This window comes from Gorilla gorilla, chromosome 23 (assembly GCF_029281585.2).
Source record: "Gorilla gorilla gorilla isolate KB3781 chromosome 23, NHGRI_mGorGor1-v2.1_pri, whole genome shotgun sequence".
NCBI classification, from domain to species: Eukaryota; Metazoa; Chordata; class Mammalia; order Primates; family Hominidae; genus Gorilla; species Gorilla gorilla.
Window position 1 is genome coordinate 17735499 of NC_086018.1, and position 21658 is coordinate 17757156.

At 59.0% G+C, this 21658-nt stretch overlaps 2 protein-coding genes across 2 annotated transcripts; one reads left to right on the plus strand and one right to left on the minus strand.

The window, feature by feature from the left end:
* Nucleotides 1-545: 545 nt before the first annotated feature.
* LOC115931957 (proline dehydrogenase 1, mitochondrial-like) lies at nt 546-14635 on the plus strand. Its single transcript, XM_055375390.2, has 9 exons — nt 546-818; nt 4510-4589; nt 5622-5703; nt 7244-7336; nt 7458-7604; nt 8562-8737; nt 10067-10165; nt 13917-14005; nt 14081-14635. The coding sequence occupies exons 1-9, from the start codon at nt 546-548 to the stop codon at nt 14266-14268; spliced, it is 1227 nt and encodes a 408-aa protein (XP_055231365.1). The 3' UTR covers nt 14269-14635.
* A 692-nt stretch (nt 14636-15327) lies between these two features.
* DGCR6L (DiGeorge syndrome critical region gene 6 like) lies at nt 15328-21175 on the minus strand. Its single transcript, XM_055374999.2, has 5 exons — nt 20948-21175; nt 20708-20868; nt 17190-17290; nt 16407-16547; nt 15328-15827 (listed from the first exon to the last, which is right to left on the minus strand). Exons 1-5 carry the CDS (start codon nt 21055-21057, stop codon nt 15678-15680), a joined length of 663 nt encoding a protein of 220 aa, XP_055230974.1. The 5' UTR covers nt 21058-21175; the 3' UTR covers nt 15328-15677.
* Nucleotides 21176-21658: the final 483 nt, after the last annotated feature.

The following is a 21658-nucleotide window of genomic DNA, read 5'->3' on the forward strand; positions in this document are numbered from 1 at the left end:
TGGTCCTCCCGAGGAGCGGGCGCGGCTGGGAAGGCGGGTCGGGTCCTCTCGAGGAGCGGGCGCGGCTGGGAGCGCGGGGCGCGGCCTCATGAGGAGAAGGGGCGGTGGGTCCTGGGGCGTGCCGGAACCCTTGAGGAAGAAGCGCTGGTCTTCTGGAGTATGACCACCGGAGCCGGCCGGGCCTTGGGTTGGGGCGGGGCCTCAGGGGTGGGGTTGGGACTTCGGGATGGGTTCTCCAGAGGTGAGAGCTGGGGTCGTAGGGTGGACCGGCGTCTGCTGAGGAAAGGGAGCTGCTTGGAGCGCGGGGCGAGGGACTCACGTGGAGAAGGCGTGGGCCCTACGGCGGGCAGGGCGGGGCCTCAGGAGGAGCGGGTGCAGATGCTAGGGAGGGGCGGGGCCCCTGGGATGGGGCGGTGTCTCCCGAGGAGTGGGCGCGGCTCGGAGCGTTTGACTTCTAAGGAGAGAGCGCGGCTAGGGGGCATCCGGGGCGGGAAGGGACCAATAGCGCATACTTAAGCGGCCCGGGCGGGTACCGGCGTCCCGCCATGGCTCTGCGGCGCGTCTTGCCCGCGCTGCGCCCCTACATTCCCCGCTTCGCGCCGCTGTCCACGGCGCCGGCCGCCAGCGAGCAGTCCGCCGCGGGCCCAGGGGCCGTGCCAGGACGTGGGTCGGCCAGGGCAGTGCGGCCGCTGGTGCCCGCTGTGGACTTCGGCAACGCGCTGGAGGCGTACTGCAGCCGGCGAACCTGGGAGCTGGCGCGCAGCCTGCTGGTGCTGCGCTTGTGCGCCTGGCCCGCGCTGCTGGCGCGCCACGAGCAGGTGCGCGGGGTGCAGGCAGGGGCGCGGGGCTTCTGCCCGTCCCGGGAGCCTTTACGGAGCTTCCTGGCCTGAAACGGGTGCCTCCCAAGCATCTCCTGGAGCAAGGGAAGCCAGGAAGGGAGGCGTTTCCTGCAGTCCCTTTCTGATATCGCGAATTTTCCTACTTTTCGATGTCTACCAACTAAAAACAATGGTCGTTTTAATATTTACGATATATACCACTTGTGGGAATACAGAGTTATCACTTGGAATTTAAAATGGAGTATTCTTCATGTTGACACAAGAGAAGCCTGGTGTAGGGCTCATAGCCTGGAACCCCCGGGACCCAGCCGCTTCCCAGACACGGCCACTCTGAGAACACTGTTGGGGAAAAATGGGAAGCCCCTCAAACGCCCAGCTTTGAACTCACCCATGGTAACTTTAAAAAGTGTCAGGGCTTTTGGTGGCGGTGGGGGGGGGGAGGGGTGGGCAACAAGCAGAACACTGTTTTAGCCGCATCAGCCTAGGGGTACTAGAGATGACGGTTATCTCCAGGTGACCCTGGGAAGAGTTTGCAGGGTTCCGTTTCTTGGCGCCAGGGGATCTGGTGGTGTTGATTTCTCAGGTGAGACTGTACAGAGGTCGGGGGCTGCACCCCTGGCCTCAATAGGAGGCGTGGGAAGGCGGGGGACGGTGTGAGATGAGAAGCACCGAGCCACACTTGAGCTTAGGTGAGGCCTCGGCGGGTGCGAGGTGAGGGCAGGGGTCCACGAAATCAGAGTCAGATGCTGTTGGCCCGAATCCCATGGGGAGCGCCAAGGTCAGCCTAGGACCAGTGGTGGTGGGAGTGCAGAGGATGGTGGAGGAAGAAGGAGCTGAACTGGACAGATGGAGGGCTCTGGGAGGGCATTGCTGTGCTTGTGCACACAAGGATGTCTTAAGGTCAAGTTTTGGCCATAGAGAGCCCCGGCCAAGGAGACAGGAGGGCGAGAAGGGACATCCCAGGTAGAGGAACTGGCAAGGTGAGGGACGGCGATGTGGAGGCTTTGGGGAGTGCCCACATCTAAGGGGCATCCCAAAAGAGGAGCCAGTGCTGGTGGTGCTGCAATAGGAGGAGGAGGCAGCAGGGCAGGAATGCCAGGGGAGGGAGTGGCCAGCCACAGGGCAAGGATGGGCATTCTAGGGGGCAGCTGAGTGGGACAGACACTAGCCATGCAGAAGCCATGCCCACCTTGTGGCCGGGATGGAGTGGGGGCTAGGAAGGCACCAGGTCAGGTTTCTTTTTTCTTTTTTTTCTTTTTCTTTTCTTTTCTTTTCCTTCCATCCTTTTCTTTCTTTCTTTTTTTCTTTTTTTTTTTTGATGGAATCTCGCTCTGTCACCAGGCTGGAGTGCAGTGGCACGATCTCTGCTCACTGTGACCTCCACCTCCCTGGTTCAAGCGATTCACCTGCCTCAGCCTCCCGAGTGGCTGGGATTACAGGCACGCGCCACCACACCCAGCTAATTTTTGTATTTTCAGTAGAGACAGGGTTTCATCATGTTGGCCAGGATGGTCTCAATCTCCTGACCTCATGATCTGCCCACCTTGGCCTCCCAAAGTGCTGGGATTACAGGCATGAGCCACTGTGCCCAGGGAGCTGGTGCCGCATCTTCTGCCTGGGAATCCCTTCCTGACACAGCCTCCGGGGGCCAGAGATGGGGGGAGCAGGGCTCCAGGGGTAGAGAAGCCAGAGGTCACTAAGGCCCAGTGTCCTTCTGTGTTAGAAACACCCGACCCTGCACAGCCCCATGCTGGCCCCAGCAGCCCTCCGTCAGGGGCAGCGGGTCCCAGGCCTGTTTATGTTTTTGTTTGTTTGTTTCAAATGAGACTGGGTCTTGCTCTGTTGCCCATGCTGGAGTGCAGTGGTGTGATCATAGCTCACTGCAGCCTGGACCTCTTGAGCTCAAGCCATCCTCCCACCTCAGCCACTTGAGTAGCTGGGTCTACAGGTGCATGCCGCCACACATGGCCAAGTTTTTTTTTTTAATTTTTGTAAAGAGGAGGTCTCACGGTTAGGCGTGGTGGCTCATGCCTGTAATTCCAGCACTTTGGGAGGTGAGGCGGGTGGATTGTCTGAACTCAGGAGTTCAAGACCAGCCCGGGCAACACGGTGAAATCCTGTCTCTAATAAAATACAAAACATTAGCCAGGCATGGCGGCAAGTGCCTGTAATCCCAGCCACTCGGGAGGCTGAGACAGAATTGCTTGAACCTGGGAGGCAGAGGTTGCAGTGAGCCGAGATCACTCCACTGCACTCCAGCCTGGGTGACAGAGTGAGACTCCGTCTCAAAAAAAAGAAAAAAGAAAAAAGATCAGGTGTCACTATGTTGCCCTGGTTGGCCTGGAACTCCTGGGCTCAAGTGATCCCCCCACCTTGGCCTCCCAAAGTGCTGGGATTACAGGCGCACACTACCACACCCAGCTAATTTTCATATTTTTTGTAGAGATGGTGTTTCACCATGTTGCCCAGGCTGGTCTCAAACTCCTGGCCTCAAGTGAACCTTCCCCTTTGGCCTCCCAAAGTGGTGGGATGACAGGGCATACCACTGCATCTGGCCCTTCTGAGCAGTGCTTGGAAGCCACCTCCTGACGGGGGCTGGGGGTCAGAGTGGCCAGCTGAATGCTGGGCCATCAGGGTGAGGGGCGTCTTCTCCTCATCCATTGCCTGTTCTCCTGGGGCAGATGTAAGGGGAAGGCCCTGCACTGGGGTGGCGTGAAACAAGATGAGATGGTAAGATCTGCTTTCACTTTAAAGGAACATTTCTGGTTGTTGCTTGGAAAGAAGTGTCAGGGGCAAGAATGCTGCAGGAGGGCTGGCCTGGAGGGCAGGGTGGGACTGCGGGCTGGCTGCACGGGGGCAGGAGCCTGCGCTTGCATCAGAGGTTCCTGAGAGACTCGGGCTCTGGGGCAGAGGCCTGAGCAAGGGGACCTCGCTGGGGTGTCTCTGTCTTAGCCACGCTCGGTGTTTCTGGGTCCTGTGACCCACGTGTGAGCAGCCTGTGGTGCTGGTGGCATAGGGGAGGAAACCGAGGCAGGGAGCCTGTGGGGGCTGCTCGGCAGGGGACAGGCAGCTCCTGTGCCCACTGCTGTCCCACACCTGCATGGAAACACAAACCCCGCCACGGAGCCCCCTCTCATCTCTACAGGGCCTCTAGAGCGCCATGTGCAAGGACTTCATGGGCGGGATGGGGTGGGGTCAGGAGCCTGCTGTGGGCTGGCCAGGCATGGACACCAAGCTGGAGGTGGCGGTGCTGCAGGTGGGGCAGCCTTCTCCTTCCCCACTCCTGTGGCTTGTGAGGGGGTGGGCACCGTGGGGGCGCACAGGGGGCATGGTGGGCAGTGGTCAGAGGTGGTTTTGGGAACTCACCCAGGGCACGTGGCTCACTCTGCAGCTGCTGGGGTTGGCCTGGTGGGGAGGAGGAGGTCGGAGGGACTCTGAACAGAGAGGGGAGATGCTGGCAGGAGGGCTGGAGACCCAGCCCTGCAGGGCGTGGGCATGCATCAGCAGCGGGGTGGGAATAGACCTGTCTATGCAGTAGAAACAAACCAGACATGGATCCTGTTCTTACTAACGATGTAATAAAGCCAGAAACAGCACCAGAGGCCAATGGGTGGGGGGAAGGATAAAATGTGAGTGAATGGGGCTGATCCAGGCCTTCTCACTTCTCAAGGAAAGTGTCGCAAAGATGGGCATCGCATCCAGGGCTGAGATTGAGGACTGGTTCATGGCGGAGACCCTGGGAGTGTCTGGGTGAGAGCAGCCCCCAGGCTGAGAGGACACGAGCATCAGCCATGGTTCCAGCCAAGCCCCAGTGACGTCTCCCAGTCCTGGCTGCCCTGCCTGAGAGGGTGGGCCCTGGGATGACAGTGCTGAAGGAACTGCTTTTCACACAGCAGGACTTGATGGCCTCAGGAGTCCCTGAGGCTGGGGCTGGGCAGGGCAGGGGAGACACAGGGCCAGCACAGACCCCCATAGAGGGCTCTTTATAGAATTATCTGGGTCTAGAGCAAAGGTGGCACTCTCAGCCCTCCCTGGAGTCCACGCTGGCAGGTGAAAGATCAGAGCCCCATGCCCCATCCTTGGAGCCAGGGGCTGGGACCCAGATCACCAGGAGCCTCCAGTTGAAGTGGGGAGGTGACTGGGGTGGTGCAGTAGTGAGCCATCCCCTCACACACTGTCAGCCTTGCCCACTGTGTCCTTCCTGGCCCCCCGGAGCTGTGTCCGCCTCCTGCCTGGCTGCCTGTGCTCGGCCCCTCCACAAGCCCAAAACAGCCCTAGGGTACTCAGTGTTTTCAGAGCCGCCTAGATGCAGGACTGTTTGTGTTTTGGTTTTAAATTTATTTAATTAATTAATTTTTTATAGAGACCAGGTCTCACCATGTTGCCCAGGCTGGTTTCAAACCCCTGGGCTCAAGTGACCTGCCCGCCGCAGCCTCCCAAAGTGCTGGGATTACAGGTTTGAGCTACTGCACACCACTGGTTTTAAATTTTTAAACAGAAAACAATATTTACATTTCCTCTGTCTTTTTTTTTTTTTTTTGAGACGGAGTCTCGCTCTGTCACCCAGGCTGGAGTACAGTGGCGCGATCTCTGCTCACTGCAAGCTCCGCCTCCTGGGTTCATGCCATTCTCCTGCCTCAGCCTTCTCTGTCTTTTAAAACTGAACACCGAGCTGGGTTTTGTGGTGGGTGGTGAATGGACAGGTTTGGGCCTGGATCCCCCACCCGACCCTAGCACCCACAGGTGGGGTCGCCCACTCTGCTGATGTGCCTCCTCCCTCAGCACCGTGGACCTGCTGGACTGGAGCAGCCTCATCGACAGCAGGACCAAGCTGTCCAAGCACCTGGTGGTCCCCAACGCACAGGTAACACCTCCACTCCTCAGTGAGGCCCAGCTCAGCAGGGCGCTGGGCTAAGAAGGGAATTCAGCCTGCCACGTGTGTCTCTTGTTGCCTACCCTGGGAACTTAACATGACCAAGATCACTGCACACTATGGCCCCACAGACCCCCTATGGTCCAGGGGGAAAAGAAGACAAACCCACTAGTGTCCACAGAGTGCTTGGTGGGACAGAGATCCACGCGGAGCCTTAAAACACCACAAGGAGAGGCGGTCTGGGGGCCTTCCCCAAGTCATCTGTCTTGTGCATCAGGTCACCCCAAACTTCAGAGGCCTAAAACGGCAGCAGCCACTCTGCTTCTGCCTCATGGTTCTGGGGTTGACAGGGCTCAGCTGGGCAGTCCTCCCCTGGGGTCTCCTGGGTAGCTGTACTCACAGAGTGGTGGCGCTGGGACCTGGGGGAGGCGCCCACTCACATGTCTGGGAGTTGGTGCTGGCTGTGGCTTGGGCTTTTTCCCAACATGGCAGCTGGGCTCTAAGGGCCAGTGTCCCCTGAGACGTGAGAGCCAGGCAGAAGCTGGGTGACCTTTTCCTGCCTCGCCTCAGAAGTCACACGGTGTCTTTTCTGCCAAGTTCTGTTTGTTAGAAGCATGTCACCAGGCCAGCCTGTATACAGCGGGGAGAGGAATGAAACTCATTTGCCTGTGGGAGGGGGGCCCAGGACCTGGCAGACTGCTTGAATCCACAGCTTAAACTGGGATTCAAAGAAAGAACAGAAGCACCTTCAGAAAACATCCTGCAGAGGCAGCTTTCCATGACACATCTAGCCCCAGTCCACTAAGGGCCCAGCCTCAAACTTAGAGCCCCCGACCCAGAGTCTCGGGGTGCAGTGCGTACCGTGTGGCTGTGCACCAAGGCCACCAGCTGTTGGAGACTTTAGCATGGTGTAGCAAGGGATAGAATGGTACTGTTTGTTGAGGCAAGGCTGCTGGGGCCAGCAAAGGGGTGAGTGGGAGGCCGTGCAGGATGGGTCCCCACGGCCTCTGAGCACCAGCTCCTTGAAGGCCTTATCCTGGCGGTTGCCCTGGTCCCTGGCTACGTGTCAGCACGTGCTGCACAACTGCCCTGTCTGCCTGTAGCCAGGGGTCTTCCTCCTGGGCCCTCTTCCTGCTCTGGGCGGAGCCCTTCTGTTTGACGATTGGATGGTCAGTGTTCACTTCCTCAGTGTCACATGGGAGCTGCAGGGGGCTCTCCCACAACGGTGGGGCCTCTGTGGGAACTGGGGAGGCTGTTAGAGTACATACTTCGGAGTGCAGGCCTGGACTGAGCCTGGGGCCCACTGACATGGGCACTGAGCTCCCTCCTGGTACCCCCAGGGCCGCGTAGGGCAGTGCACTGGCTGCGTTGGAGGTTCCAGGGCACTGTGCTGCTTGTCCAGGTGGCCCTCCCTCCCGGCCCTGCATGAGAGGGTTCCCGTGGGCTGGGAACACTGAGAGAGGTTTAGCCTGGGCCTCAGGGTGGCACTTCCTGGCCCTCGCTGTGGCCTGACCATGTGCTGTACCCCCAGACAGGACAGCCAGAGCCCCTGCTGTCCCGGTTTGCTGAGGAGGAGGAGCTACAGATTACGAGGATGCTACAGCGGATGGATGTCCTGGCCAAGGTGAGCTGTCCCGCTCGGGCAGAGGGCTGGGGCCTTGGGGACCCGGGACTCATGCAGAAGAGGGCACCTGCCTCACTTGAGCAACAGTTGCTCCCACTCTCCCACCCCCTGCGCCTCTCAGAAAGCCACAGAGATGGGCGTGCGGCTGATGGTGGATGCCGAGCAGACCTACTTCCAGCCGGCCATCAGCCGCCTGACGCTGGAGATGCAGCGGAAGTTCAATGTGGAGAAGCCGCTCATCTTCAACATATACCAGTGCTACCTCAAGGCAAGCCCCCGCTCAGCCCCTCCCTGCCTGCCTTGGGGCTTGGAGACCCCACAGGAGGGGCTCCTCTCATCTGAGCTCCCTGGCATTTGCCTGGTTTTATACTTAGCACCCACCAGGGAGCTCACGGGATGGAGGAGGGAGTGGGCTGTGCCAAGGGGTTGTTGGGGTCTTCTGCAGCACAGCTCACCCAGCGGGCCCCAGGGTCCAGGAAAGAGCCCCTTAGGTGGTGGCCACAGCCAGGCCTGCAGAGGAGGCCGAGGCCAGGGTGACTGCCTCAGAGTAGCAAGAAAGGCCCGCTGCCCGCAGCCTCTCCCCTGGTTCTCAGAACCAGCCAAGAGTGTCTAAGGAGCAGGAGGAAGACAACGATCTTTATGAGGGTCCACTAGATGTACCCGACACCCCAAACTTGGAAGGTGTCACATGACCATTTCCTCCAGCGTGTTTTCAGTTCAGCGCCCCTAAGAACCTCATGAAAGCTTTGGGCCCTCCCCGGAAAGACTCACCCAGGATGTCACATGTATTCAGGGAGCCCACCCTAGCCTGTGGGCCCCAAACTGCTCAGGGATGTTAGCAGGTCCAGAGTTCTCAGGGGTGAGCCGGGTGCCCAGAGGAAACAGGGTGGCATGGGGAGGGGGTCCAGGCAGGAGCACGCAGTACGCACCCCTCCTGGTCAGCCTGGGAGTCTGGAGCACATGATGGCTGCTGGTGCCTGGGCTGCACCCACAGGGCTGTCCACAGGCCACAGAGGAAGCTGCAGACGTCCCCACTGCCATTGCTCCTTGGAGACAGAGGTTGGAGAACCATCCTCACCCACACCTGGTCCAGGTGCCCTGAGCTGCACCTCCCCAGGCAGCTGCTGCCCAGCCCTGGTGACTGCACCTGGGCCCAGGAAGGCCCCATCCTGCTGTCACTTGGGCTTGCCCAGGCTCCCTGTGACTTTTGGCCCTGGCCCCACAGGATGCCTATGACAATGTGACCCTGGACGTGGAGCTGGCTCGCCATGAGGGCTGGTGTTTTGGGGCCAAGCTGGTGCGGGGCGCATACCTGGCCCAGGAGCGAGCCCGTGCAGCAGAGATCGGATATGAGGACCCCATCAACCCCATGTACGAGGCCACCAACGCCGTGTACCACAGGTGCGCAGCTCTCCCACCCCTCTGTCTTCTCAGGGCAGGGCGCCAAGAAACCAGGCCTGAGGGAGAGGCTTGGAGACTGACCTTGTCAGCCACATGTGTCCCCAGATCAGAACTGGTATTTCCTCAGCTTTTATGTCATGTGTTACTTTTTCAAAAACATTAAGGTTATTCTTTTATAAATATAGAAAAGCCTATTGAACAAAGCAAAAATTGGCCACAGTTCCCTGAGCCTGCTCCTGCAGACACTTAGATCCAGAGATGTGCACGAGCACCTGGTCCTCCCCACCCTGCAGGCTCAGCCTGTTTGCTTTTCAGTTCACACAGTGGGATCGCCCATCAGCTGTTCTGCATCTGCTTTTACTGCTCTAGTTTCTTGGTGATCTTTTCATGTAGCACAGGCTGGCCAACCATGGGCTTTTCCTCTTAGAGGCGTGTGTGCATGCTGCAAATTCAGAGAGACCCCAAGTGTCTCCTGGTTGGCTCCAGCTCCTCTCCTGCAGCCGCTGTGCATGTAGTGCCACAGCGCACACATCTCCGCCATTGTTGTTTGCGTTGTAGCGTGTCCTCTGCCCGATGTGTTTTTCATTTCGCGTTCCATCTGGGTCCTCTTGTGTGGGCTTACAGAGTGGTGCTGTTAACAGCCAGCATGGGGTGCCCGGGGCTATGTGTCCAGCATCTTTGATCTTACTGGTTTTCAGTCTGGTTATTGTAACAGGGACTCACTGGACATACCGTCACCCTCTGTGGTACACACGGGCCGTCAGGGGTTTTGTGTCTGAGGATGCAGCTGTCCTAGGTTGCTGGAAATGGAATTGCTGGGTCAGAGAGAACGTGCACGTGGTCAAGCCTGCTGAGTGTCCTCGCTGCAGGAGGGCCGTACTGCTCGGGTTTCCTGGTGCACCGGGATGCCCACCCCCACTGTGCCCTACGGGGACCTGCTTCCCTTTTATTTCCTTGCAGGGCCAGGGGTGCACTGTACGATCCCTCCCCAGAAGCAAAGCTGTGTCTGTCATGAGGCTTATGGGCATGTTTGGGCTGGTCCCCAGAGTCACGGCACGTTTGATGCAGGGACGCTGTGCCCCAGCTGGTTCTGTGTGAATTGTCTGGTCCCAGACATCGCTTTTTCTTGGTTGCTGGTCTTTCTTTTTCATGAGGTGCTGGGCGGGGCAGATGCTGCTCCTGTTCCTCCTGATCCTGTGGATACCCTTGGAAAGAGCCAGCTCACTGGATGGATCTGGGTCTGCCCTCGGCCTCCTCTCTGTGCAGCTGGTAATGAGAGGTGCAGGCAGCCACAGGCCTGGAACTGGGCTCACATGGCACTCTCCACAGGTGCCTGGACTACGTGCTGGAGGAGCTGAAGCACAACACCAAGGCCAAGGTGATGGTGGCCTCCCACAATGAGGACACAGTGCGCTTCGCACTGCGCAGGTAGGTGTGCCCCACCCTGCACCAAAACCCCAACCTGAGCTGTTGTCTCCTCCGGCTGGGGAGAGGTGGCAGCAGCGCAGAGCTCAGGGTGGGCAGAGTGACCTGCTGGGTGGTCGGGCATTTGTGGGGAAAGGCTGGTGAAATGAGCTGGAGGGTGGCTTCAGTGGGCAGGCCCAGGCCCGCTGGCGTTCTGGACATCGGACTGTGAGAGCACAATGGCTCTTTGCAGTTACGTTGGTTTTTAAAATTAACTTTTTTTTTTTTAGACAGAATCTCGCTCTGTCACCTATGCTGGAGTGCAGTGGCATGGTCTCAGCTCACTGCAACCTCCACTTCCCAAGTTCAAGCAATTCTTCATGCCTCAGCCTCCCAAGTAGCTGGGATTACAGGCATGTGCCACCATGCTTGGCTAATTTTTGTATTTTTAGCAGAGACAGGTTTTCACCATGTTGGCCAGGCCGGTCTCAAACTCCTGGCCTCAAGTGATCCTCCCTTCTTGGCCTCCCAAAGTGCTGGGATTACAAGCATCAGCCACTGTACCCAGCCTTTTAAAAATTAACATCTAACTTGTTAAACTTCACAATTAAAAAACTAAATTTCATTAGGGTATTCGGATGGCTCCTGAAAGGTACAAATGTAGTGTTGGAGCCCAGTCCCTCAGGAGGCCTCCACAGCGCTGCCTCATTTATAAGCAGTTCCCTTAACATTTTAACTACATCTGGAATGTAACGGTTTGTTTTCTCTTTAAACATTTGTCCCATGGAGCACAACTTCGGTAGAATTCTAACAAGTCAAATGCAGAAGTTAGGTGAAGTCAGTTCTTGGATACTCCTGTACTGTCACCCTGGTCTTATCTCATGCCTTAGCCCAAGCTATGCACACAGTGGGGTCCTAGGTCCCCCTCCCCTCCCAGATTCCGCCTTCCCAGGGATGGGACCCCCTAGAACCCTCGGGGGCCTGGGCAGTGGCCTCGCTGGCTCTCGCCTTCCTAGGAGCTGAGCAGGAGCTCCACTCTCAGCAGGGCAGGGTGCCCCAGATCCATGACTTGTGGCACGAAGGGGCTCCCCAAGGAGCTGTGAAGCCACAGGGCCAGGCTTGGGGCCAGGGCTGCAGCCAACAGGACACATCCTGGTGCTGCTCGGGGAGCTGACTCACGGCTCTGAAATCATTCAGTGATGCCCACATTCAGCCTTTGCTTACAATGCTGCTACTTTTTCATGGCCTGAAATTGCAACACACCCATTTTTGTGCCCTGATCCTCTGCTAATTGTCATAGATGTCTCGGTGATGGGACAGACTCACTTTCTCCACACGCACAGGCCTGGTGGCCAGCACTGCCCAGCACTCGGGAGCTGGACAGACTCACTTTCTCCACACGCACAGGCCTGGTGGCCAGCACTGCCCAGCACTCGGGAGCTGGACAGACTCACTTTCTCCACACGCACAGGCCTGGTGGCCAGCACTGCCCAGCACTCGGGAGATAGACAGACTCACTTTCTCCACACGCACAGGCCTGGTGGCCAGCACTGCCCAGCACTCGGGAGCTGGACAGACTCACTTTCTCCACACGCACAGGCCTGGTGGCCAGCACTGCCCAGCACTCGGGAGATAGACAGACTCACTTTCTCCACACGCACAGGCCTGGTGGCCAGCACTGCCCAGCACTCGGGAGCTGGACAGACTCACTTTCTCCACACGCACAGGCCTGGTGGCCAGCACTGCCCAGCACTTGGGAGCTGGTTGGGGGTCCTCTCAGCTTGTAATCAGGACTCCCAGCCTCTGGGTGGACTCTCAATGCTGGTGGACTCACAGCCTGACTAGGCACATCACCATCCAACTCCGAAAGGACAGCCTGCCCTCAGCAGGGCTTCCTCTCTCCAGCTTCCGCCCAGCACCTGTCTGTCCCTACTATCTTGCTGTGGCAGTGGCTTCCCCAGTGGACACAGCTTCCCCCTCCCCTGAGTGGCAGCCGGGCTCTCTCCTCTTGGCCCCAAGGGGCCCTGTGCTGGGCTCCCCCAGTACCATGCTCACATCCCTGCCTGAGAGGCTGGACCCCTGCAGGCTTCAGCTCTGCCCCTGCTGTGGGTGGCTGGGGAGCTCTGGGGAGCTGGGGTCCCCTCCCATGGGTAAGTGGTTCTAGACTATGGCAGCTGCTCTGTCCTGTGCTGGGCCCAGACTGCCACACCACCCACCCTCAAACAACCCGAGTTGGCTTTGGCCAAGGAACAAACCAGCCCCAAACTTAGAGGCTGGAACAGTGGCATGTTCTGTAGGCCAGGGGTGGGCTGGCTCAGCTGATGCTTCTGCTGCTGGCTGTGCCTGTGTCCCTCCTGCATCTGTGATCTGGGGCCGGTGGGGCCTAATGAGCTCATTCACGGCTGGTGTAGTAAAGGAGACTGCATCCTGGGTCCAGCGTCCCACAGGCCAGCCCAGGCTTGGGCACGTGGTGGGCTCAGGCTTCCAGAAGGCCTGGAGAGGGCAAGCCTCTGCTTGTGTCACCTTTGGTACCTCCCTGTTGGCCAAAGTGCCTCACGAGGCCAAGCCCAGATGCCAGGTGGAGTGAGCCACTGTCCTGCGCTGGGAGGAGCCGCAGTCACATGGCAGAGGCTGTGCACACCAGCAGGGGAGGGGGCAGCCAGCAGTGGCGCCCGGCTCTCGCGTTCATGTCCTGGGGTTGAGGAAGACACAAGATGGAGACCAGGGCGATGTGGCAGAGATGGGTGCCTGCTTTAGACTGGGTGGTCCTGGGTGATGTGTGAGCAGCAGGCGGAACTCGCCCCTGGCTGGGGACCCCAGTGCTGTGCAGACCAGTTAAGTCGGGATACCTGCATATAGGAAGCTGGAGATGAAACTTGAGAACTGTCACTGCATGGATATTTCAGACCCTGAGAATCTTTGTAAGACCCTATAAGGGGTGGTGTGAAGACAGGACAGAGTTGAGGGCCCCACCCCAATATCTGAGCAGTGCTAATAGATATATAATGCAAGCCACAACTGTAATTTAAAATTTAGTAGCTACGTTAAAGGAAAAAGATAAAATGAATTTCAAGAATAATTTTAATTAACCCAAAATATTCAAAATATTACTTCAAATTGTATTCCAGTTGCTTTTAGAAAAGCAACGCGGCATTGTGCATTATTTTTCTACAAAGTCTCCTAAATCCTGTGTGTATTTGACGTTTGGAACACATCTCAATTCAGAGCAGCCGCCTTCCGAGGACTCGGGGGCTGGTGGCAGCTGTGTGGGACACAGCAGCTGTGGGGATGGGGCAGAGCAGCAGCCCACAGAGGGCGAGGGCAGGGGCCGGAGACCAGTCATACCACAGAACCCTGGAGGGGCTTGAGGACGGGATGGCAGGAGAGCTGAGGAGCTTCTCTGCCCTGTGGGGCAGGCTGCTGGGTGGGTCAGGGCCCGAGGAAGGACTGCACCTCCAAGAAGGGAGCTAGAGGAGAGGTGAGAGAGGAGAGGGGAGGGAAAGCAGGAGGGAGGCCTTGTTGGCTAAGGGCTGAGGCCTCCCCAGGGAGAAGAGTAGGGCAGGCCAGCAGAGTCCTGCTGGGAAGAGGCCTCACTGGGGCAGGGCCAGGCAGAGCCCATACCCCAGCCCCACCTTGCAGGGGATGAAGTCTGGAGAGTGCAGATGGGGCACCTGGGGTGGCAGGACAGGCTCAGAGCTGGGACAGGAGCCTTGTATCCCTGCACCGGGGACAGTGTCCCAGAACCGGCCCTCAGTTCCTGGTTTCACCTGCACAGGATGGAGGAGCTGGGCCTGCATCCTGCTGACCACCAGGTGTACTTTGGACAGCTGCTAGGCATGTGTGACCAGATCAGCTTCCCGCTGGGTGAGTGGGGCCCTCCCTGGTGCGATGGGGTACGGTGCTGGGCCTGGGCCTCATGGTGTATCTGCCTCCGTGCAGGCCAGGCCGGCTACCCCGTGTACAAGTACGTGCCCTACGGCCCCGTGATGGAGGTGCTGCCCTACTTGTCCCGCCGTGCCCTGGAGAACAGCAGCCTCATGAAGGGCACCCATCGGGAGCGGCAGCTGCTGTGGCTGGAGCTCTTGAGGCGGCTCCGAACTGGCAACCTCTTCCATCGCCCTGCCTAGCACCCCCCCGCCCCCACCCAGGCCATCACCACAGCTGCAGCCAACCCCATCCTCACACAGATTCACCTTTTTTCACCCCACACTTGCAGAGCTGCTGGAGGTGGAGTCAGGTGCCTCCCAGCCCTGCCAATGGTGGGGGCACTCAGGTGTGGGCCGACCCTGATACCTGCCTGGGATAGCTGCTGGTAACTGTTAGGAACTTTCCTCGGATGTGTGGGCCCAAGGCCCCCACCTCTGTGACCCCCATGTCCTTGGACCTGGAGGATTGTCCACCTTCTGCCAAGGCCAGCCCACACAGCCCGAGCCCCTCGGGGAGCAGTGGCCGGGCTGGGGAGGCCTGCCTGGTCGATAAACCACTGTTCCTGCAGCTGAGAGCCCTTTGCCCTCACACAGGCTCAGCTCTGGGCAACAAAGAGGGAGTGGCTCAGACAGGGTCAGAGAAGTCTCATCCCAAACTCTGGCTTCCAGCATCATCTGTTCCTGGGGGCCAGGCCCTGCGCAGACCTGGCCACCCAGGGTGCTGGACACCCCCAACCCTGACTCCACAAGGACCCAGCAGGGCCCATGGGCCCAGGCCAGCATGGAGGGGACCCATGCAGATGCAGAGGCCAAGCTCCCCAGGTGGGCCTGGCACGCCTCCTCGCAGGGCTCTTCCTCAGGCCATTCCTGCCACCCTGAGTCCTCTATCCCAGTGACCTGCATCAGGCTCCTCCTAGTGGTTCCCACAGGACACTGACCAGGCTGCAGCAGGCACATACTTACACCCCGGGACTTCTCCCATGCTCTCCAGCCCCCAGCCCCACAAAGCAGGCTGGATGTGGTCCTCATGCCCTGGGGCTTGGATGGGGGCCCCTGTACAGATGGCAGTGACAGCATCCTGGGACCAGGGCTGGGGCAGGAAAGGCTGGAGGGTCCCAGTCTCCATGCAGGGGGAGGGGTGGTGGGCTGGGCACACAGCCCAGGAAGGGGCCCCCAGGTAGAGGCCTCTGCTGCAACAGAGGTGGGGGCCCTACCAGGGCCCCGGTTATGGCAGAACCTGCAGCTATCACACAAGCCACATGCGGGCCACACTGAGGCATCTTTATTTCTCTGGGTCACACAGAAGTTGGGCCTTGGAGCCTCTTCTGCATGGGGGCTGCAGCTGCCAAGGGAGCGGCTGAGACCAGACCAAGCACTCAGGTGGGCCCCAGTGCAGGTTGGGATGTGCCCGGTGGAGTAAGGTGTGAGAACCCCCAGCCTCACTCTCTGCCTGGCCCTGAAGCAGACAGCAGCAGGCTGGCCCAGCCTCCCGTTTATGAGACTATCCTAGGGTTTGACAGCAAGTCCCAGATGAAGGGTGACAGGCAGCTGGGAAGGCAGTGGCCAAAGGTCAAGAAGATGAACTCTGCCCAGACTTCTGCTGCCTGTGGCTATGGTGTGACAGGGCTGCCTTTCTGGTCACACTGGGCAGCAGGCGACTGCCAGGGACCTCCCAGTCCCAGGGCTGCATTCCCTGCCCGGCAGCCCCTCTGCTGCAGCTTTCGGATGAGTTCCAGCAGGTTCATCTGCAGCATCAGCTCCTGGGATACAGAGGGGCCCCATGAAGGCCAGAGTGACCCCCAGGCCCCTTTCATCCCGGCCCAACGGTGCCAGGCAGTGAGCCCACGGGGGCGACCATCCTGTGAAGCCTGGTCATGGCCTGCCAGGACAGGGTGGAATCTGAGCTTCTGCCCCCAACAGGGCCACTCGGAATCTGAGCCTCTGCCCCCAGCAGGGCCACTCGGAATCTGAGCCTCTGCCCCCAGCAGGGCCACTCGGAATCTGAGCCTCTGCCCCCAGCAGGGCCACTCGGAATCTGAGCCTCTGCCCCCAGCAGGGCCACTTGGAATGGCATGCGGGAGGGGAGCAGAAGAGGGCCCTGTGTGGCACAGCAGGCCTGGGGAGGGTGGGCAGCGCCCATGGCTGGCTGGCTCACCCTCCTGTAGGGAATGGGCCTGGCCTCCATGCTGGGAATGGCACAGAAATCCTTTCCAGAGCCTCAATCCTTCCACTTCACCCCCATACCCTGAGCCTGGCTCCCCAGGGACCAGCAGTAAAACCCCAGATGGAATGGGGCCCAGGGGCACTCGGGCTAGGGCAGAGCAGGCCCAGGCACTGACCTGTGGGTTGGTGGTCACGTAGAAGCCAGCCACCCCCGCCTTCTCCAGTGTGCTCTGCTGGTCAGCCACCTTCCGGTCCAGCTCCAGGACGATCTTCCGGTCCATCGCCCGCTGCTCCTCACGGATCCGGTGCTCCACCGCCTGCCATGGGGCCGGGGCGCGGAGGGGGAGAGGTGAGGGCAGCTCTGCCATCGGGGGGTGGGGAGGTGAGGGCAGCTCAAACACATGCTCCTGCTGCCGTCCCCAGTGGCAGCAGCTCTGACACCACCGGTGCATCCTCACCACACCCAGGCCTCTCCTCGGCCATGTGAACCCCTGAAGGGGGCCCCAAGGGGCTTCCACGAATGCCCTGACTTGGGGCTGCCTTGGGACCACACACACATCTCCACAGGCACACCCTGTCCCACGGCTTGTTGGTTACATGCCAGTCTCTGGTTGTCCCTGTGCTCCCTGGGAGAAGGATGGGCCCCTTCCTGGCCCCATCACCCCACCATTGCCTTTGTACCCCCCTGAGGCCACCTGCTCTGTGGAGGCCCAAACCCACGAGGAGCTGCTATCCAGGGGAGCACTGGTGGGTTCTCACCCTCCACCCAGCCCCAGCACACTTGGTATCCGCAAGGAGGAGCCACCTGGTGGGACTCACTAGGCCTCCAGTGTCCTACTCAGGCCCAGGACAGCCACCCATGCCTGAGCCCCCACACCCCTTCAGCTCAGCCCAGTCAGCAGAGCCAGGTGGTGCCCACAGGAGAGCTGGGCCAGCCACCCTGCCTGCGCCCCCGGTACCTCTAGTTCTCGCTGCTGAGCCGCCTGAAGCACAGGCAGGTTGTGGGGCCGGCAGGCCTGCTGGGCTTCCTGGTGCTTCTGCCGCAGCGCCTGCCTGAGCACTGGGAGGGATGAGAGCCCGTCAGCAGGCGGTGGGACTCGGCAGCAGCCCTCACCCATGGGCACCTGTCTTGCCAGCGCAGCAGAGCAGCCAGGCCAAAGGGGTGTCTGCACTGGGGAGGACGCCAGCCTCCTCCATCCTCCCACCCCACTGTCACCCAGGGCCAGGCCCTTATCTGGTGGCAAGTCTCCAGGGGACCCCAGAAGGTGCGGGGCACTGAAAGAGAGTGGGGTGGGGAAGACTGGCCAGGTGGGGCCAAAGCTGCAGCCCCAGACCCAGGACACATGGAGGAGGCGGGTGGGAGGCTGCGGTCTGAGGGCTTCAGGGCCCCCGTGGCCACAGGCCATGAGACATCTACTCAAGTGTCGGAGACCACCTCAGGCAAAGGCATGGGAAAGGAGCAGGAGGAGCGGGGTCGCTGACCCTGAGCGTGGGGCCTCTGCCTACCAGGGGTGTGGTCGGGCCCTCTACCCTCAGTGCTGCCCTTCAGGGTGGACAGCCCCTCCCTCATTTGCAGCTCCCAGCCCCCGCACAGCGCCAGAGGGAGAAGGGTGGGCAGACCTGGGAGGCCCAAGTTTGGGATGAGCTTGGGGCGCCATAAGCCTGTGCGGCTCTGAGGGGCTCACCCTCAGCCACCAAGTAAAGCTCCACGGTCCTTGCTAAACTGTGCACAAACACAGATGTGTGCAAACTGTCTAGTCTGAAGGGAATGTACAGGGGAAGCGATCATGGGACATAAACCACCATGAAACAGAACATGCAGCACCCCACAGCTGGCGCCAGTGACCAGTAAGTGCCAAATGGCTACAGCTCCCCAGGAGGGAGGGGTCCCTGGCCAAAAGAAAAGGTGAAACCCAACACTCTGTTCCTGGGAAGAGCCCTGATGTTGCAGCTCTTCTCTGGTGGCCAGTCTCCAGGGAACTCCAGGGCCCCTGAGGCTCCCCTGCAGGTAGCCTGGCTCCAGCTGTGCCTACAGCCTTCCCCAGTCTCCTGTCTCTTCGCATTCTGTACACACCTCGATGATGGTATTTACCAAAAGCCCCCCTCAAGACAGCTCCATAACACAGGGAAGCAGGGAAATGCCATCTCCTTCACTCTACTGATCAAACATTGCTACAAGTGCCAGGTCCACTACCAGATTCCACTAGATACACAACCAAAAGGCAAGAAGAGAGCCACGCCAGCTGCCAGGGCAGAAGGGGCCTGGCCTTAGACACGACCGGGAACACAAAGGAGGCAGGAGCAGCCAGTCGCCCCTGCCAAATCAGCAGGAGAAGCAGAAAGTCAACGCAGGCATGCCTGCTGCTGGTGGAACCAGGACCTGGCCCAAACCTTCTGAAGCACAAACAGCATTGGGACCAGGCAGTTACTGAAACTCCCCATCCTGCTATAAGGAACTATAGCTCTGTGGAAAAATGGCCGATTCCAGGACTGAGACACGGAGAAAACAAGAAAAGATGAGCCTGAACACGTACCTGAACCAGAAAGCAAGAAAGTGCTCACAGAATGATGGGGCGGCATCTAAAGGTGCCTGGAGCGCCCCCAACTGGCCACACATGGCACAGTCTGGGCATTAAGGAATAATGAGCCATGCGCTTGGGATTAGTAAACTGCATGCATCTTACAGCTCAATAAAAAATTTTAAAAACACAGTCGCCCAGACATTTAGGGGAAGAAGTAATGCCAATTCTACACAAACTCTTCTGGAAAACTGAAGAGGAGAGAACACTTCGAAACTCATCCTATAAGGCTGGCAAAAACCTGATACCCAAACCAGGTATTACATGAAAACTATAGACCACAGTTTATCATGAACATAGACCAAAACATTCTTAAGATTTTAGCAAATAAAATCCAGCGTACATACAAAGGATACTACAGCACGACCCAGTAGGATGGAATTCAAGTGATTGTAATTCACTGTAGTAATAGAAAATGATTCACCACGTGATCATCTCAAGAGCTGCCAAAAAGGGAACTGCCAAAATCCAACATCCATTCTTGATAGAAACACACCAATCCTGGAGCAGATGGACACTGCCTGCCTTCTGGGGAAGGGGGCCTTGCACCGCTAGGAGGAATTTTTGCCACATTAAACCTGCTTCTAATCAGGCTTCTACCAGCAGTCCAGTGTACAGGAAACCCAGAGAGTGGAGAAGCAGGTTAAATGCAAGAGGAAGCATTTCCTCTGATAGATCAAGAGCAGGGCATTCTATAAAATTAGAATGCCCTGGACTCTACAAAAAAGTCAATGCCACAATAAATGTTGGGGACTGTTTCAGAAGCAAAGAGACCAAAGTAACCAATTGTAGTACACGAACTTGGACTGGATCCTTACTTATAAAGCAACAATTTGCCACAAGTTAGGTACCATGATGTGGCCGTGCACTGAAAGTCAGGAGACACCCGCAACAGTTAATTTCTCAGGGGGCTACCCTCTGCAGCTGTGTAGGAGACCGCTCTTGTTCTAGAGCACTTGCTCCCAATCCAAGGCCAAGGTTGACCCCACCACCCAGGTTGTCTGGAGGCATTCTTGGTTTTCAGGACTAGGGAGGGTACCCCTGCCATCCTGCAATGCGCAAGACAGCATCTCACCAAAAAGACTTACCCAGCCACAAATGTCAGCATGGCTGGGTTGAAAATCCTGGTCTCCAGGAATGCTGAAGACTCTTGGTGAATGCTATGCTGTCACATGTATATATTTTGGGATGTCAAGAACTAGAGCAAAACGTTAACTATTGAACTTTAGGTGAAGAGCACAGGCGTATGCACTATACTATCTTTTCAGCTTTTCTAAATGTTTTAACTTCTAAAATAAGATGTTTGGGAAAAATAACAAAGGTGGAAAACTGATGGTGCAGGGGGACCTGCCCTATATAATTTGCAGGAAAGGGCTCCCAAGCCCACCAAGCAGGCCTGGCTCAAGTGGGAAGCTCTTCGGGTTTGGGAGGGCGCCACAGGAGACAGTGCTTAGGAATTTGATGTGCAACTGGAATGAGGCCCTGCGAGGCCTGAGAGGGAACTGACCCTGAAAGACGCTTGCTGCACAACTGTCAACAGACTTCCAACTACTGAGGGGCAATGCTGCTGCAGTCAGCGCCACCACCAGAGTCTGCCTGCAGGCCAATCAGGCACCGAGGCCTAGGGCCATCCTGTCTGGAAGCGCGTGGGGCACAGGGAAGCCCGAACAGGGAGTTTCTGCTAAGAAGGTGGGTGCTGCGCAACTGAAAACAAAACTGGTTGGACCCACTGATCACCAAAAAGGCGCTGTCTCAGTCTCTGCGCCCGTTGATTTTGTCAATCTTAGAGACCTCTTCCGAACACTCCCAAGGAAGGAGCTGATCTGCACAGATACCAAGAGCTGCCCGGAGGCGCCGACCCGGAGGAGGCGGCACCTCATCCCGCTGCCCCCGCGCACCTCGGTGCTCGTTCTGTAGGCGCAGGCGCTGGTTGTACAGGCTCTTTTCGGTGAGGTGCTGGATCTCCAGTAGCCCCTGCACGATTTCGAACACGGTGCCGTCGAGAAGCGCCAGGGCCAGGTCGCTGAGCGTGGTGTAGGACAGGCGCTGCTGGAAAGAGCTGCGGGTAGGGGGGCGCGGTGAGCCCCGGCGGGACACGAAGCCGCCTCCGCAGGCCTCCGCCCGCCCCGCCTGCGTACCTGGGCAACTCCTTCACCAGGCTCTGTAGCGCCGACAGCAACTGGTAGTGTCGCTCCTGCTGCCGGGCACCGTCCGCCACCTCCTCCAAGGCGCCCGCGTAGCGCTCCATGGCGCGGACACCCGCTAGCCGCCGGCGGCGGCGACGAGCTCCCCCAGCTTCACGACATCCCGAGCGCGGCGCGTCCCGCCCCTTTTACGATAGTCCCACGCGCGGCGCGCTCCGCCCCTTTTTACGACAGTCCCGAGAGGGCCTGGCAGCCTGCCCAGCCCTGCATCGCGCCCCGCCGCCTGCTTATTCAGGAGGCGCGCCCGGCCCCTCTGCGGAGACTCCAAGGAGGGTTTTGCTCAGCCCAGGCTCGCACCTGACTGCTCCCCGCGCGACATTAAAGGCGAGACTCCGCCGCCTGGATATCGCAGGACCACGGAGAATCCCACCGGCCCTTGCTGAGTCATTGCGGGCCGAGGTCCGGGCTCCGCGCCGGCGCGCCTGCGAGGTGGACTGTCCCGGTCACCGGCCTTCCCAGAGGCAGGGGTCTCGGGCCAGAGCCCACAGGACCTGGGTCTAAGGCACCATCGGCGGCCGAGCAGTGGCGCTGGGGTCTGTCTGCGTCCTCCCCGCCCCCGGGGTGAGACAGACAGGACCGCCCTAGAGCCTCTGGGCCAGGACAGTCGGAGCCAGAGTCCCCATCTGGGCCTCCGTGGTCCCCAGC